Consider the following 12,673-nt stretch of genomic DNA (forward strand, 5'->3'; position numbering starts at 1 on the left):
GATGGGAGGCTGCGTTGCTGCATTGTTGCTGCGTCTGCGTTGTTGCTGCGTCTGCGTTGCTATTGGGATGAAGAAGAAGGAGATAGGGAAGAAAAGAAAAAGGAAAGAAAAAAAAAAGAAAAAGAAAGAGAAAGAGAAAAAGAAAGGAAAAAAAAAGAAAAGGAAAAAAAAAAATTTCTACCTTACAAAAATTTCTACAAAAAAGTTTTTCACCTTACAAAAGCTTTTACAAAATTTTTTCAAAAACTTCTACAGTGCACTACAGTAAAGTTTTATACAAACTTCCAAAAAACTCAGGTTCCAAACAGGCCCATAGTGTGTTAAATATAGTAGTAAATCGTTCAAATCAAAAGTTAAATGAGAAAATTCGCAATTTGTCATACTTTAGGGGCGCAAACTAGAATTAATCTAAACTGTTTAATATAATTAAAAAATGGAAAAAATGCACAGAACCCCTTATATTTTCCTTTCCGCATTAAAAGACCCAATGGAAATTGAAAGAACTTGCCAGTGCCCTATGTATATATGATGACTCTCGGCAGCCAGCAGACTCCTCCCCCTTGCCGCCAATTCGTTCTTCAACTTCCCCATTCAATTCCTCTCAAATTCTTTTGTCCAAAACCCCTATTTTTTTTTCAATGTCCTTAAACGATGACGAAGAAGAAGAATCATCCGGAAGCGACGCCGACGATGGATTTGACGAAGACATGGAAGCTTTAAGAAGAGCCTGTCTTCTCACTGGAACAAACGTAGATGACCTCGAAAACCCCTGCTCTCCCTCCCCAGCGGTCACCGCCACTACTAGCGGAGCCGCCGCCACTACTGGTTCCGATTCGGATGCTGATGACGCCGAAGATGACCTTGAATTGGTCCGTAATATACAGAAAAGATTCGCGATTGTGACTGATAATGCATTGGAGCCATTGACACTCGAGCCTTTATACTCGATACATCCCTCTGCGAACGAAGATGATGATTTTGAAACTCTCCGCGCTATACAGCGGCGGTTTTTTGCTTATAGTGAAGGTATATTGAGTATATCTATCAGGTTTAGTTTAAAATGTTGCATTTGGGGGATTTGGTTTGAGGTTTGAATATATCAACATATTTAATTGCTTGAAATTAATTGATTAACACCTGAAAGTTGTTAATTTTGGGAATTTTTTCTGCATTGTTTAGTGAACTAACTTAAATATGGTACAATCTGAAATTCGTTGTCTCTATGTAAAAGTCATGCTTTATCGTCTGTACTGGGTGAGTCGCAGAGACAGAACCACAAACTAGAAAGCATATTTAGATTTAAATATCCTTTTTTAGACAGGAATTTGAGCAGCACAGAAAGAACGCTCGAGTTTGCATAACTCCTAATATAATCCGGGTTTTAAGTTTGAAAGCTGTCACTTTTTAGCAAATGGTGAGTTTTACTTCTTTGGGAAGATTATGTATAGAAGAAAAAGTTGAGGTGTAAGAAATAGAAAATACAATGAGGTGAAGGTGTTGCTCCATCTATAACAGTCAACTTTTGATGTTTTATCGGCATATCATTGAGGCTGGAAAGGGCTAAGTTAAATAGCCAGTGCTATAGACATACATTTATACTAGTCACTGTGATTAAAACTTCATTGAGATTCTATTTGTTGTTGTTTTCTTTCAGTTTTGCAGGTCAAGCGTGATGCTTATGAAGTTTTTGATTGAATCCTATACATGGTTTACTGTGTTTACAGATTTTTTCCTGATGACATGTGCTTTAGTAAGGGCTTCAACATAAGGAAGCATTTAACGTTACTGTTGTTTTAATTCAGGTGGGCTGGGAGAAAGCACGGAAGTTGTATCTCACAAACCTGAGAATTCTAATTTGCAAGAAGAGTCTCCCAGTTATCTGGACAAGATCAACAATGCCACCAAGGATATTGAAGCTTGTAGTAAGGTTAATGCTGGAACCCAGCCTTCTGATTTCAGTGAGTGGCACGATTCTGATTCTGTTAATGCAGCTATATTGCCTGTTAAAGGTTCCTCTTTCCCAAAAGCAGCTGAAGCCTTTGTGGATGCAATCAAGAAGAATAGGTCTTGTCAGAAACTAATTAGGAGCAAATTGTTGCACATTGAAACCAGGATTGAAGAGCTAAAAAAATTGAAGGAAAGGGTGAAAATCCTGAAAGATTTTCAGGCTACTTGTAGAAAGAGAGTTGGCCAAGCCTTATCACAGAAGAAGGATGCCCGCGTCCAGCTAATATCTGTGCCAAAGCTAAGTGCTAATGTGCAGGTTAGTGCACTAAAGACTATTTCACTTAGACTCTCAAGTATTCATTTTTTATTAAGCCAACACGAAAATTGCTTCTTTATAGGGACACTGTTGGTATTTCAAGTTCTTAAATCAATGTTGCCATTTGCACAAATATTTTAAGAGCATATGTTAAGTTGAAGTTTTGTGATATTTGTCAGGAGTCTGAATTTTGAAATACATTTTTCTGTTGCTTTTGCAGCTTAGTCAGAAGAAGTCATCTCCTATGCAATATGGGCCTGCTGAGAATTCTCAAGTTGCTAATTATAGAGAGGCTTTAGAAAAGTTTCCTGTATCTGTGATTCGAAATAAGTGGTCAAAGGAAGAGAGAGAGAAGCTCTCGAATGGTGTGAAACAGCAATTTCAAAAGATGTTGCTTCAAAGATCAGTTGATTTACTAAGGTATTTATTCTACTATGTGCAGGATGCGAATTCACATCAGTACATTTATTTGAATTTTTTACATTTACCTATCATCCTATGTTTAACCTTTAGTTAAGGTTTTTGCATGTATAGTCTTGTTTTCTAAATATAGACAAGGATAAGAACAAAGATTTTTTTGGATTACAGCAATCTGCTACTTGAGCAAAAAGAATATCTAGGTCTATCAACTGGCAAGTAACTAAGTAATGCGTTTTCAAAAAGAATAAAAAGTCATTGTGATGTATATGAGATCCAACGTGATTCATAGAATTTCAACTTGAAAATCAAAAAGCAGTATCATTTGGATTGCTTTGACTGTTAATTTGACGTCCAAAAACAAGTGTTACAACTTGAAGTCCTCCCTATTGAACTAATGTTCCACTCAAATAGTTTTGAGAATTATTAATGCCAATAATAAATTGATAAATGAGAGAGCTTACCTTTATAATCATTTAACTTTATATTAATTTAATTGGTTGAAAAATAAGTTTTTGTGACTAGATTTCTTTTTTGTCTAAGAATATCATGGCTTATGATTGTCACTTCTTTTGATGCTCTGCTCACAGTGATGGAGATGGATCTTTTGATGATTCTGATAATTTGGACAGCATTGTTGCATCAATCAGGGATCTCGATATTACCCCTGACAAGATGAGACAATTTCTGCCAAAGGTCAACTGGGATGAGTTAGCCTCCATGTATCTTCCTGGTAGATCCGGTGCCGAATGTCAAGCAAGGTGAATGCAAAAAATGTTTTGTTGCATATAATGTTTATGCATTTTGAGTACTTCTTCATCCTGGTAGTCGTTGAAGTAGTAGTAATAGGAGTCATAGGGGATGGTGATTTTCCAAGAGCACAAACAATTGAAATGGTAGCAATGTGCTGTGATAGGCAAATTTTAATAAAGTAGTTTTCAGGCATGTCTTCGTAGAGATTTATCCATTTTTTATACAGACTGGCACGTTCTATATTTTTCAAGAGCTTATCATTTGTTTTGTGAGCCTGTAGCATATCAATTACTCTTGATGTATGTAACATTTGTTTATTCTTTCAGTCCAAAGTTACTTTTTGATTGATATAGTATAGTTTATGGATATGGCTTTGAACTTGTCTTGTTGAGCTTGATTGCTTGAAATGTGTTGCATGAGAGTCTATTCTTGTATCTGAGCTACCCTAATGAGGTGGTTTTTTCCCCTTAGGACCCAACCTCCAATAGAAAAAGAAAAATGTTGAAAAAGAGCTTGCATGAAAGTCATCTTCTAATTCTGTTTTGGACTTGTTGGCTGATCCGTTTAAAAATTTTGCAGGTGGTTGAACTGTGAGGACCCCTTAATTAACCAAAATTCTTGGACTTCAACGGAGGACAAGAATCTGCTGCATGTTGTTCAACAGAAGGGGCTTAGTAACTGGATAGATATTGCTGTATCAATGGGGACAAATAGGACCCCGTTTCAGTGCTTGGCTCGTTATCAAAGAAGCCTTAATGCTTCCATAATCAAAAGGGAGTGGACTGAGGAGGAGGATAATCAACTTCGAGCAGCCGTAGAGGCTTTTGGAGAAAGCAACTGGCAGGTCGTTGCTTCGGCTATGGAAGGACGGATAGGTACCCAATGCTCTAATAGGTCAGTTTGCTTCTTAACCTGTATGTTGGTTTTAAGTCTTTTCTTAAGCAATGTTAAATGTTTGTTTGTTGAAATTGAAAGGAAGTAAATTGAAAACATTGGGGTATGGTGTGACATTGAAATATGCGATTCTTTTCATGCTTATGTCAACTAGGTTTTTGAACCCTGACCATGTCTTTTAAACTGATGCAGATGGATGAAATCACTTCACCCAGCCAGGCAAAGGGTTGGTAAGTGGACTCCAGAGGAAGACAAGCGCTTAAAAGTTGCTGTGATGCTCTTTGGGCCGAAAACTTGGAAAAAAATAGCCCGATTTGTCCCTGGAAGGACACAAGTTCAGTGTAGAGAAAGGTAGCTATACTTCTCTTTCAGTAAGGTACTGCTATTGTTTGATTTGCTAATAACATGGCCTTGTTTTTGGAACCAGATGGGTGAACTGCTTAGATCCCTCTCTAAATCGGAATGACTGGACACAAGAAGAGGATTCAAAATTAAAGGCAGCCATTGAAGAGCATGGCTATTGTTGGTCTAAGGTTGCAGCGTGTGTTCCGCCTCGTACTGATAGTCAGTGCCGAAGGTAATATTCCAGTCAGATAGTTTGCATGAGATCACTGTTGGTGTTTACCTTTTATTTTCTCACGAGTCTTGATTCTTCTTGCTTTTATTTTGATTCTAATCAGGAGATGGAAGGTGCTTCTTCCACATGAAGTGCCTTGGCTTCAAGCTGCCAAAAAGATGCAAAGGGCCGCTCTGATTTCAAACTTTGTCGATCGGGAATCAGAACGGCCTGGCCTACTGCCTAGTGATTTTGTCCCATTGCCAGAAATAACTTGTACATCTGAATCTGAGCGTATCAATCTCTCTGGACATCAGAACTGGGGGTTGAGGTATGATGTTTCAATGTTCGTATTTTATAGTGTTCAATGATGAAATGCCAATTTATGTAACACGTAACTTGGCTTGTGTCTAATAATTTCATGTGACTTTACAGCAATCTATGCTCCGAGGAAGTTTTGGCCAGTGGCACTGAGGTGGAGAGCTTCACTGGTGATTCAATCTCAAGAAGGAAGAGACAAAAGAGGAAGTCAAGGAGGACCAATTCTATTGCTTCATCGGAAGAACATTTGTCCTATTGTCCAGATACAATGCATTCTTCAGAAACAATGCACAGTAACGATCTGGAGACATTGGGTGGATTTAATCATTGCCAAAATAGGTACGATCTCAATCTGAATGTGGTAATAAGAGTCTCCTCTGTGATTGCATTTGTGTTTTTTCATTTATTTGATGGTTGGCTTTCTTTTGTCTGTTTATAGAAGCTCACAGAAGTCCAAGGGCATGGCTTCTGGGTACAAGTGTACTTCCAAAAAGAGGGCTAGGAGAACACATCCCAAGAGGGATGGATGTTCTGATAGTGTAGATCGGATATCATCTTCTAATAACGTGAATTCGTTGATTATGACTGGTGGAGAGGAGACAAGGGAACTGGTTAGAGATGATGGATCCGGTACTCAGTGTAAACAAGATTTTGACCAACATCCAAGCTACAGCAGATGCAACAAGTCACTAGAAGAAAATGGAGGTTGTAATGACACAGAAGGTCATCAATTATCATTTGATAATCCAAATTTGTTGTTGATAGCGAAAGGAGAAGAGGCAGTTGAAGTTAATAGAAGCGATGGAGTAGCTACCTTCGGTCAAAAGGCTTCTAAATTACATCCAAGACGGTCTGGACACAATGAACCACCGGATGGAATTCCTGGAATATCCTTTCCCAATACTGCTGAATTTGATGTTGTACATGATACTGTTGTTAATAAGCAGAGAAGTGAGACCAAGTCAACTCCAGAGAAGAGTGAAAGTACTAATGCTGTAGACCATCACTCATCATCGCTGTTGAATTCAACAGTGGAGAAGGACTTGGGTACATCTGGCGTCATTGGTAGCAAGAGAGGCAAAAGATCAAGAAATAGAGATGAGATTTCAGTAGTAGAAGAAACAGAAAATGATGACATGACCCTTGCTGAATTTTGCAATAAAAGATTAGCAGCAGAAAATACAGGGGATGATGACATGACGCTTGCTATGTTTTGCAACATGATTAAGAAAAGGAGAAGAGGTTAAATTAGCCAATGAGTGCATTCTTGCAGGAAAAGGCCATTCCATGGGAGATGAGAACTTTGAGAATACGGGAACTGCATGGGAAACATGGAAGTGTATCTTGCCTATACAAAATTTGGATTATGGCAGGTTGAGATAACATAACTAGGAATAATAGTCCGGCAGGAAGGGGCCATCCCGGGGGAGATGAGAACCTTAGAGAATACAGAACTGCATTGGAGATATGGAATTATGTCCTGTGAACACAAAGTTTAGATGCAGGCAAGTGAACATAGCATAACAAGGAGTAAGAGTGCGTGCCATGATACAATGGGTGATTTTTTCCGTTTGCACCCACCGAATGAGATTTCCCGAGTTTTGCTTGTACAGCAGCGGGTAAAAAAATTTTGTTATTTGAGTATATAGGGTTTGACTATTTTTGCGTCCCCATGTTGCATGAGTTGTATCAATGTCTTGATTTTTCTTGAAGTAAGTTTTGAGTAACTCCTGTATTTTCAGTGGTGGTCGTCTTAATTCCGAAGCAATTCATGAATGAAACTATTCGATCGCAAATGAAAGGCAGAAATTGCACCTTCTTTGGCTTTTGTTTGCCTTTTTTGGACGTCAACAAATGTAACTCAAAAAAGTCCCAAATTAGCTGCCTCACGCAGGAATACCCCGGGTTAAGGCTTGCGGAGTTTTCCTGGTGCTGGTGACTGCAGGCTAAAAACCAATCACTGCCCGAGATTGTCATTTATCACCCGAAGCTAAAAGCCGCATCAACGATGCTATAGTTGCACGCCAATGTCTACCTGTCACCGTTGGGGCTGCGCTATTCAGTTGAAATAATGTATAGGCTCTTCACCTCTGATTTTCCATAACAGCATAATAACCTCTGCCAATATAAACTGGAAATGCGATGCCTTGGCCAGGAATGAGGCAAAGTTTCTTCTCCTCCTAAAAATTTTGGTGACCGATTACAGAGTATTCAGTGGAAAACCTTTACATGCTATGCGGAAGATGAAAGTTTAATACTTACTATTTCCAGTTTCTTAATTTGCCATCTGAATTTATCACATCTTCACAGCATAAGAATTAGCTGTGAAACAGCAAATATTGGTATTCAATCTAATTCGTTTTGACAAGTTAGTGTCTAAATTTTTGTTACTAATTTTAACAAGTATAATGTTTTTCGATTATAGACTGACTATATATATATATATATATATATATATATATATATATATATATATATATATATATATATATATATATCGTGTATAAAACTAATTTTATTTGGGAGTGGAAATCAGACGTAAATGGTCAATTTTCACTCTATTATTAAGATTCACTTTAAAATTTAAGATTTAAGCATGTTGTAAATTTTTTTTTTATAAAAAAATACATTGTCATTTATGCCTTTTGGCATTGTTATCTTTCTCAATTTTTTTTTGTGAAAAACAAAATCATTTTATTAAAATTTATTGAATTTTTGACATTATTACCTTAAGTGATATGCCGTATAAAAGATAAAAAGATGTGTTATAAATTGTGTTTGTGATGCAAACAAATAAATTAGAGCCAAATAATGGCTATCCAAACACACTATGCACCATTATTATTGTATTATATGCCAGAAAATAGACTCACACGAGAAATCTTCCCAAAAAAAAGAAAAGATGACTCAAAAAAAAAAGTTTCGTTCCAATATTCAAACAACCCATCCGAAGCCCGCCCGCCCGCCCACATAAACCATACCCACCCATTTCTTCCCACCTAAAACCAATTCCCTTCGCAAAACCCTAAAATCCTCCGACCTATATATATATTCACGCTTCACTCCCTCTAGGGTTTCTTTTATCTCTCATTTCCCTGTATTTTCCATTTTCCGCCTCTCTCCTCCCAAAAACCCTGCATCCCACAGCCGCTCCTCCTCCCTGAAAATGTCTCAAGATCAGCTGATCCTCCGCGGCACAATGAGGGCCCACACCGACTGGGTCACGGCCATCGCCACTCCAATCGACAACACAGACATGATCGTCACTTCTTCCCGCGACAAATCCATCATCCTCTGGTCCTTGACCAAAGAAGACAAAACCTACGGCGTCCCTCGCCGCCGCCTCACCGGCCACTCTCACTTCGTCCAAGACGTCGTTCTCTCCTCTGATGGTCAGTTCGCTCTCTCCGGCTCCTGGGACGGCGAGCTCCGCCTTTGGGACCTTCAATCTGGCAACACCGCTCGCCGCTTCGTCGGCCACACTAAAGATGTTCTCTCCGTAGCCTTCTCCATTGACAACCGCCAAATTGTCTCTGCTTCTCGCGACAAAACCATCAAGCTGTGGAACACTCTCGGGGAATGCAAATACACCATCCAGGATGCTGATGGGCATACCGATTGGGTTTCTTGCGTTCGGTTTAGCCCGAATAATCTGCAGCCGACAATTGTTTCTGGGTCGTGGGATCGAACTGTGAAGATTTGGAATTTGAGTAACTGTAAGATGAGGGCAACTTTGGCTGGGCATACTGGGTATGTGAATACTGCGGCGGTTTCTCCTGATGGATCGTTGTGTGCTAGTGGAGGGAAGGATGGAGTGATTTTGTTGTGGGATTTGGCTGAGGGAAAGAAGCTCTATTCGTTGGATGCTGGTTCCATTATCCATGCTTTGTGTTTTAGTCCTAACAGGTACTGGCTTTGTGCTGCAACTGAGGCGAGCATTAAGATTTGGGATTTGGAGAGTAAGAGTATTGTGGTGGATTTGAGGGTTGATTTGAAGCAAGAGAGCGAAATGGCTGCTGAAGGCACCACTGTTCAGACAACTGGTGCTAAAAACAAGGTCCAATTTTTGCCCCCTGTTTTCTTAAATTTTGTTGATTTTAGTAGTCAGGATGATGCAGCGAATTTGTTTATTACTTTATCTGTTCGTTTAGTATGGTGGACAATCCAGTATTTTGTTGTGTGATCAAGAAACTGTGTTTGTGTTTTGAGATCATGTGCATTTGGGTAATACTCTTAGATGCTGTGTTGTGGGTTTAAGTTGTTTGATTTAGTTTGCTCCGAGCTTATGCAGCTATGTAAAGATCTTGTGGTAATGGTTTGTGTGAAATATATTGTATGTGTACTAAGTTGAATTAAGGAGCTTGATATGGTTTATAGTTTCCCATTGCTTGCAATGGGAACTTTGATTGTGTTTTTTTTTTTGTTTTCATGAAGCTGTACGTGCTTTCTTACACAGTCAAGGTCCTACAGAAGAATTCAATGTCAATTTGATCTTACAGTGAATTTTTATGTTGTGATCAGCATACGTAATCTTAGTGCATTTTTGTGTACCTTTTGTGTCAGTAAAATTGTTTTTTGATGCCAAACGTGGTGTGCATTTGGATGAAAACATTGAACTGTATTCTGAAGATTTTCCAGTTGTTAGGTTGGAAATGTTGATGCTTCCATGTTAGTTTCCTATGGGGTTCATTTGATCAAATTTTAGCTTGAACTATACTTGAATGCCCTACTCTTTTTGGTTCTCTCCCATGCCATGTTGAAACTTTCTGAGTCTCAATGCTGTTACATTGCTATTATTCTGATTAAGTGGAGTTTTCCTTTCTGTGTAAGTTCATTGTGGAATGCGTGGCACCATGGCCTAGAGTTTATCTTGGGTAAAAACCTGTGAGAGTTTGGTTTGTATTTGCTTTATAGGATTTATTTGCGTGTTGGCTGCCTAATATTATGCTTGTCATACTCAGTTGTCCTCACCAGGCTTTTGCTGCAATTATACAGTTGCCAACATAGCTAGTAAAAGCTGTCCATGTTTTACCCTGGTTTTGACCCTATAAGTTTACTGGTCTATTTAAATTTTTATTTTCTGCACTGTGGCTTGCAGGTCATCTACTGCACCAGTCTTAGCTGGAGTGCTGATGGAAGCACACTTTTCAGTGGTTACACAGATGGTGTCATCAGAGTTTGGGGTATCATGCGTTACTAGAAAGCATATGTGGTGTGGTGGTGCATTCAGCACATGCGTGTCATAGTGAAATTTAGTTGTTTAGATTTAAGTTGAAATGCTGGAAGGATATTTGGATTCTATATTTTTGTTTTGATGATTTTGAGATCTACCTTGTTTCAATTTTGGATATTACTGTAGTCGTTACCCTGAGTTTCCTAGACTCCTATAAATCAAGTTCTTTTACTCAAAACCATGTCAGTTACTTTTCAATCCCCCTCCACAGTCCGATAGATCTCATCCTTGAAATACCAATTTACTTGGGAAAAAGTTTGCATGTTTCTTCCAGTTACTATGTGATTTTCCGCAGCTGTGAACACTGGGTTGTTCATTTCTTGGCACCTCATGCTTCAGCTTCAATCCAAGCTTAAACAAGTTGTCGTGCCTAGTGTTTGAGAAAATGCAACCCTTGATGAAATGGCCTGCTTTTTGGACTCTGTGTATTTCGCATGCGGTTCTTTCTTTTCTCTTTATTGCTTTGGGAGCGGAGGTATTTCCGGATTCAAGGTTAGAAATGATAGAGCGTTGGGTCCTTAAACTTTTTAACTCTACTGCTGTAAGAAGGGTAAACAGTTTTCCTTGGTTTGATTCACATCATTCTAAAAGAAAATGACTTTGACAGGATTGCATACACGCTGTCATGTGAATGTAACAGATATGCACTTGTCTAATTAACAGTGAAATTTATAACGGTATTGTGCTGCCAAGTAAATGATGTGAATATCTCCTCGGCTTTTAAACACAAAGTTTAGTTTAGAGTCACAAAGTGGAAAAAGGTGTGGATGTGCAAAAGAAGCACTAGCCTAAAGCAAAACTAGAAGCGCACTCAAGTAAATAGGGTACGAAAGAGATGAGGAACACCTAGATGCTACTCAAGAAGGCCTTGGGGCATAGATTTAACAGGACATACTTCAAAAATTAGGCCTAAAGATCTTTTGTCGACGTTTGGTTTTGTGCTCTCTCGAGCTCATTGTAATGCTCAATCGCTGTTGCACGGTTCAAAATTGTTGTATAACATGAAGACCTGTTGGATATCTGTCCGAAAATTGCTCAGCGAGGTTCGTCATGAGCCCACTGCGGTGGAGCAAATCTGACCAGCTCAGTGAACTCTGCGTCATATTGTGCGACAGACAGTATCCTGCTCTAGACGGAAAGATTCAAGCATCCCACAAAGAGCTTAAGTGCCTTTGTGGTCCAAGGGCCGTTGGTTCTTCTTTGAACATATTCGAACTATGTGGTCCTGCATTCACCATTTGCCACCAATGGCGTGCAGGAAAGTGGCATAGGCCACTGAAGAAGCACGGAACTTCCCCTGACCGAGCTGACCTGATGAGCTCGGGATGTCGATGGAAGAGCTGGTTCCAAGCCTGCAAAACAGAGGAGTGGACTTACGAGGGAGCCCTGAGGTGGTCCCCGAGGGCACTCCGACGGTCAAGTTAATTTTCCGGTGAGTAGGGTTCCCGGGGATTAACTTAGTCAGAGTGGATTGAGCATCAGGAGTGAGCGTACCTTGGGCAATGGGTGTGTAGCACTATTTATACCTGGGCCAGAGTCCGACCTCCGTACGTTCCGGGACCTTCCTGATATAATCTCAATCCCGCGCCGAGCGGGATCTCCTCCGACCTCTGCGGGACGGTCTCCTGATCCCCCTGGAGCCCTAGCGGGGGTGCGGCCCAGGGCGGTCGCCAGGAGCCTGGGGCCGGAGCCCAGCTCGGCTATACCTGGGCTGCCACGTGTCTAGGCCCAGTACGGGGCCTCTGCACTAGCCCCCTAGATTAGGTAAGACTTCCAGGCAGACCTAATCTATACTCTGCCACGTGGGAGACCAGCGTCGTGCACTGCTCTGCCCCGGTCACCTCTGGTACAGTGCTGTCACTGAGAAAACCGCGCCGATCTCCTGGGTCGAGCGTCAAACTCCCAAGTTTCGACAAACTTGATCAATGCGTGCCGACCTCATGGGACCGAGCATCAAATTGCCACTGACATGGTTTAAGCCCCCAACTTTTAAAGATTTGAGCCTTGCCGACCTCCTGGGTCAAACAAACTCATTCAAGTTAAGGCACAACGTGCCGACCTCTTGGGGCCGAACATCGCACTTTCCGACTTCAAAATTTCAAGCCGTGCCGACCTCTTGTGGCCGAGCATCATACTTTGAAGGCAGTCACGCCGACCTCCCGGGTCGAGCGTCGAACTCTGATTTTAGCGGATATGCCAACCTCTTGGGGTCGAGCATCACATTTCCAAGGCAGTT

General features: G+C 40.3%; 2 protein-coding genes across 4 annotated transcripts; both read left to right on the forward strand.

The window, feature by feature from the left end:
- Positions 1-486: 486 nt before the first annotated feature.
- LOC113741432 (uncharacterized) lies at positions 487-7,030 on the forward strand. 3 transcript variants are annotated; one of them, XM_072047334.1, is made up of 11 exons: positions 487-1,026; positions 1,803-1,958; positions 2,031-2,263; positions 2,484-2,683; positions 3,271-3,441; positions 4,013-4,327; positions 4,520-4,678; positions 4,755-4,904; positions 5,008-5,214; positions 5,319-5,543; positions 5,644-7,030. In XM_072047334.1, the coding sequence occupies exons 1-11, from the start codon at positions 639-641 to the stop codon at positions 6,449-6,451; spliced, it is 3,012 nt and encodes a 1,003-aa protein (XP_071903435.1). In that variant the 5' UTR covers positions 487-638; the 3' UTR covers positions 6,452-7,030. The 3 variants fall into 3 exon arrangements, with proteins under 3 accessions (XP_071903435.1, XP_027124761.1, XP_071903436.1); XM_072047335.1 differs by having other exon boundaries at positions 548-1,026; positions 1,803-1,927; positions 2,113-2,263; XM_027268960.2 differs by having other exon boundaries at positions 1,803-2,263.
- Positions 7,031-8,269: 1,239 nt separating this feature from the next.
- LOC113742155 (small ribosomal subunit protein RACK1) lies at positions 8,270-10,615 on the forward strand. Its single transcript, XM_027269895.2, has 2 exons — positions 8,270-9,261; positions 10,303-10,615. Exons 1-2 carry the CDS (start codon positions 8,371-8,373, stop codon positions 10,402-10,404), a joined length of 993 nt encoding a protein of 330 aa, XP_027125696.1. The 5' UTR covers positions 8,270-8,370; the 3' UTR covers positions 10,405-10,615.
- Positions 10,616-12,673: the final 2,058 nt, after the last annotated feature.

Source organism: Coffea arabica, chromosome 4e (assembly GCF_036785885.1).
Source record: "Coffea arabica cultivar ET-39 chromosome 4e, Coffea Arabica ET-39 HiFi, whole genome shotgun sequence".
Classification (NCBI taxonomy): Eukaryota; Viridiplantae; Streptophyta; class Magnoliopsida; order Gentianales; family Rubiaceae; genus Coffea; species Coffea arabica.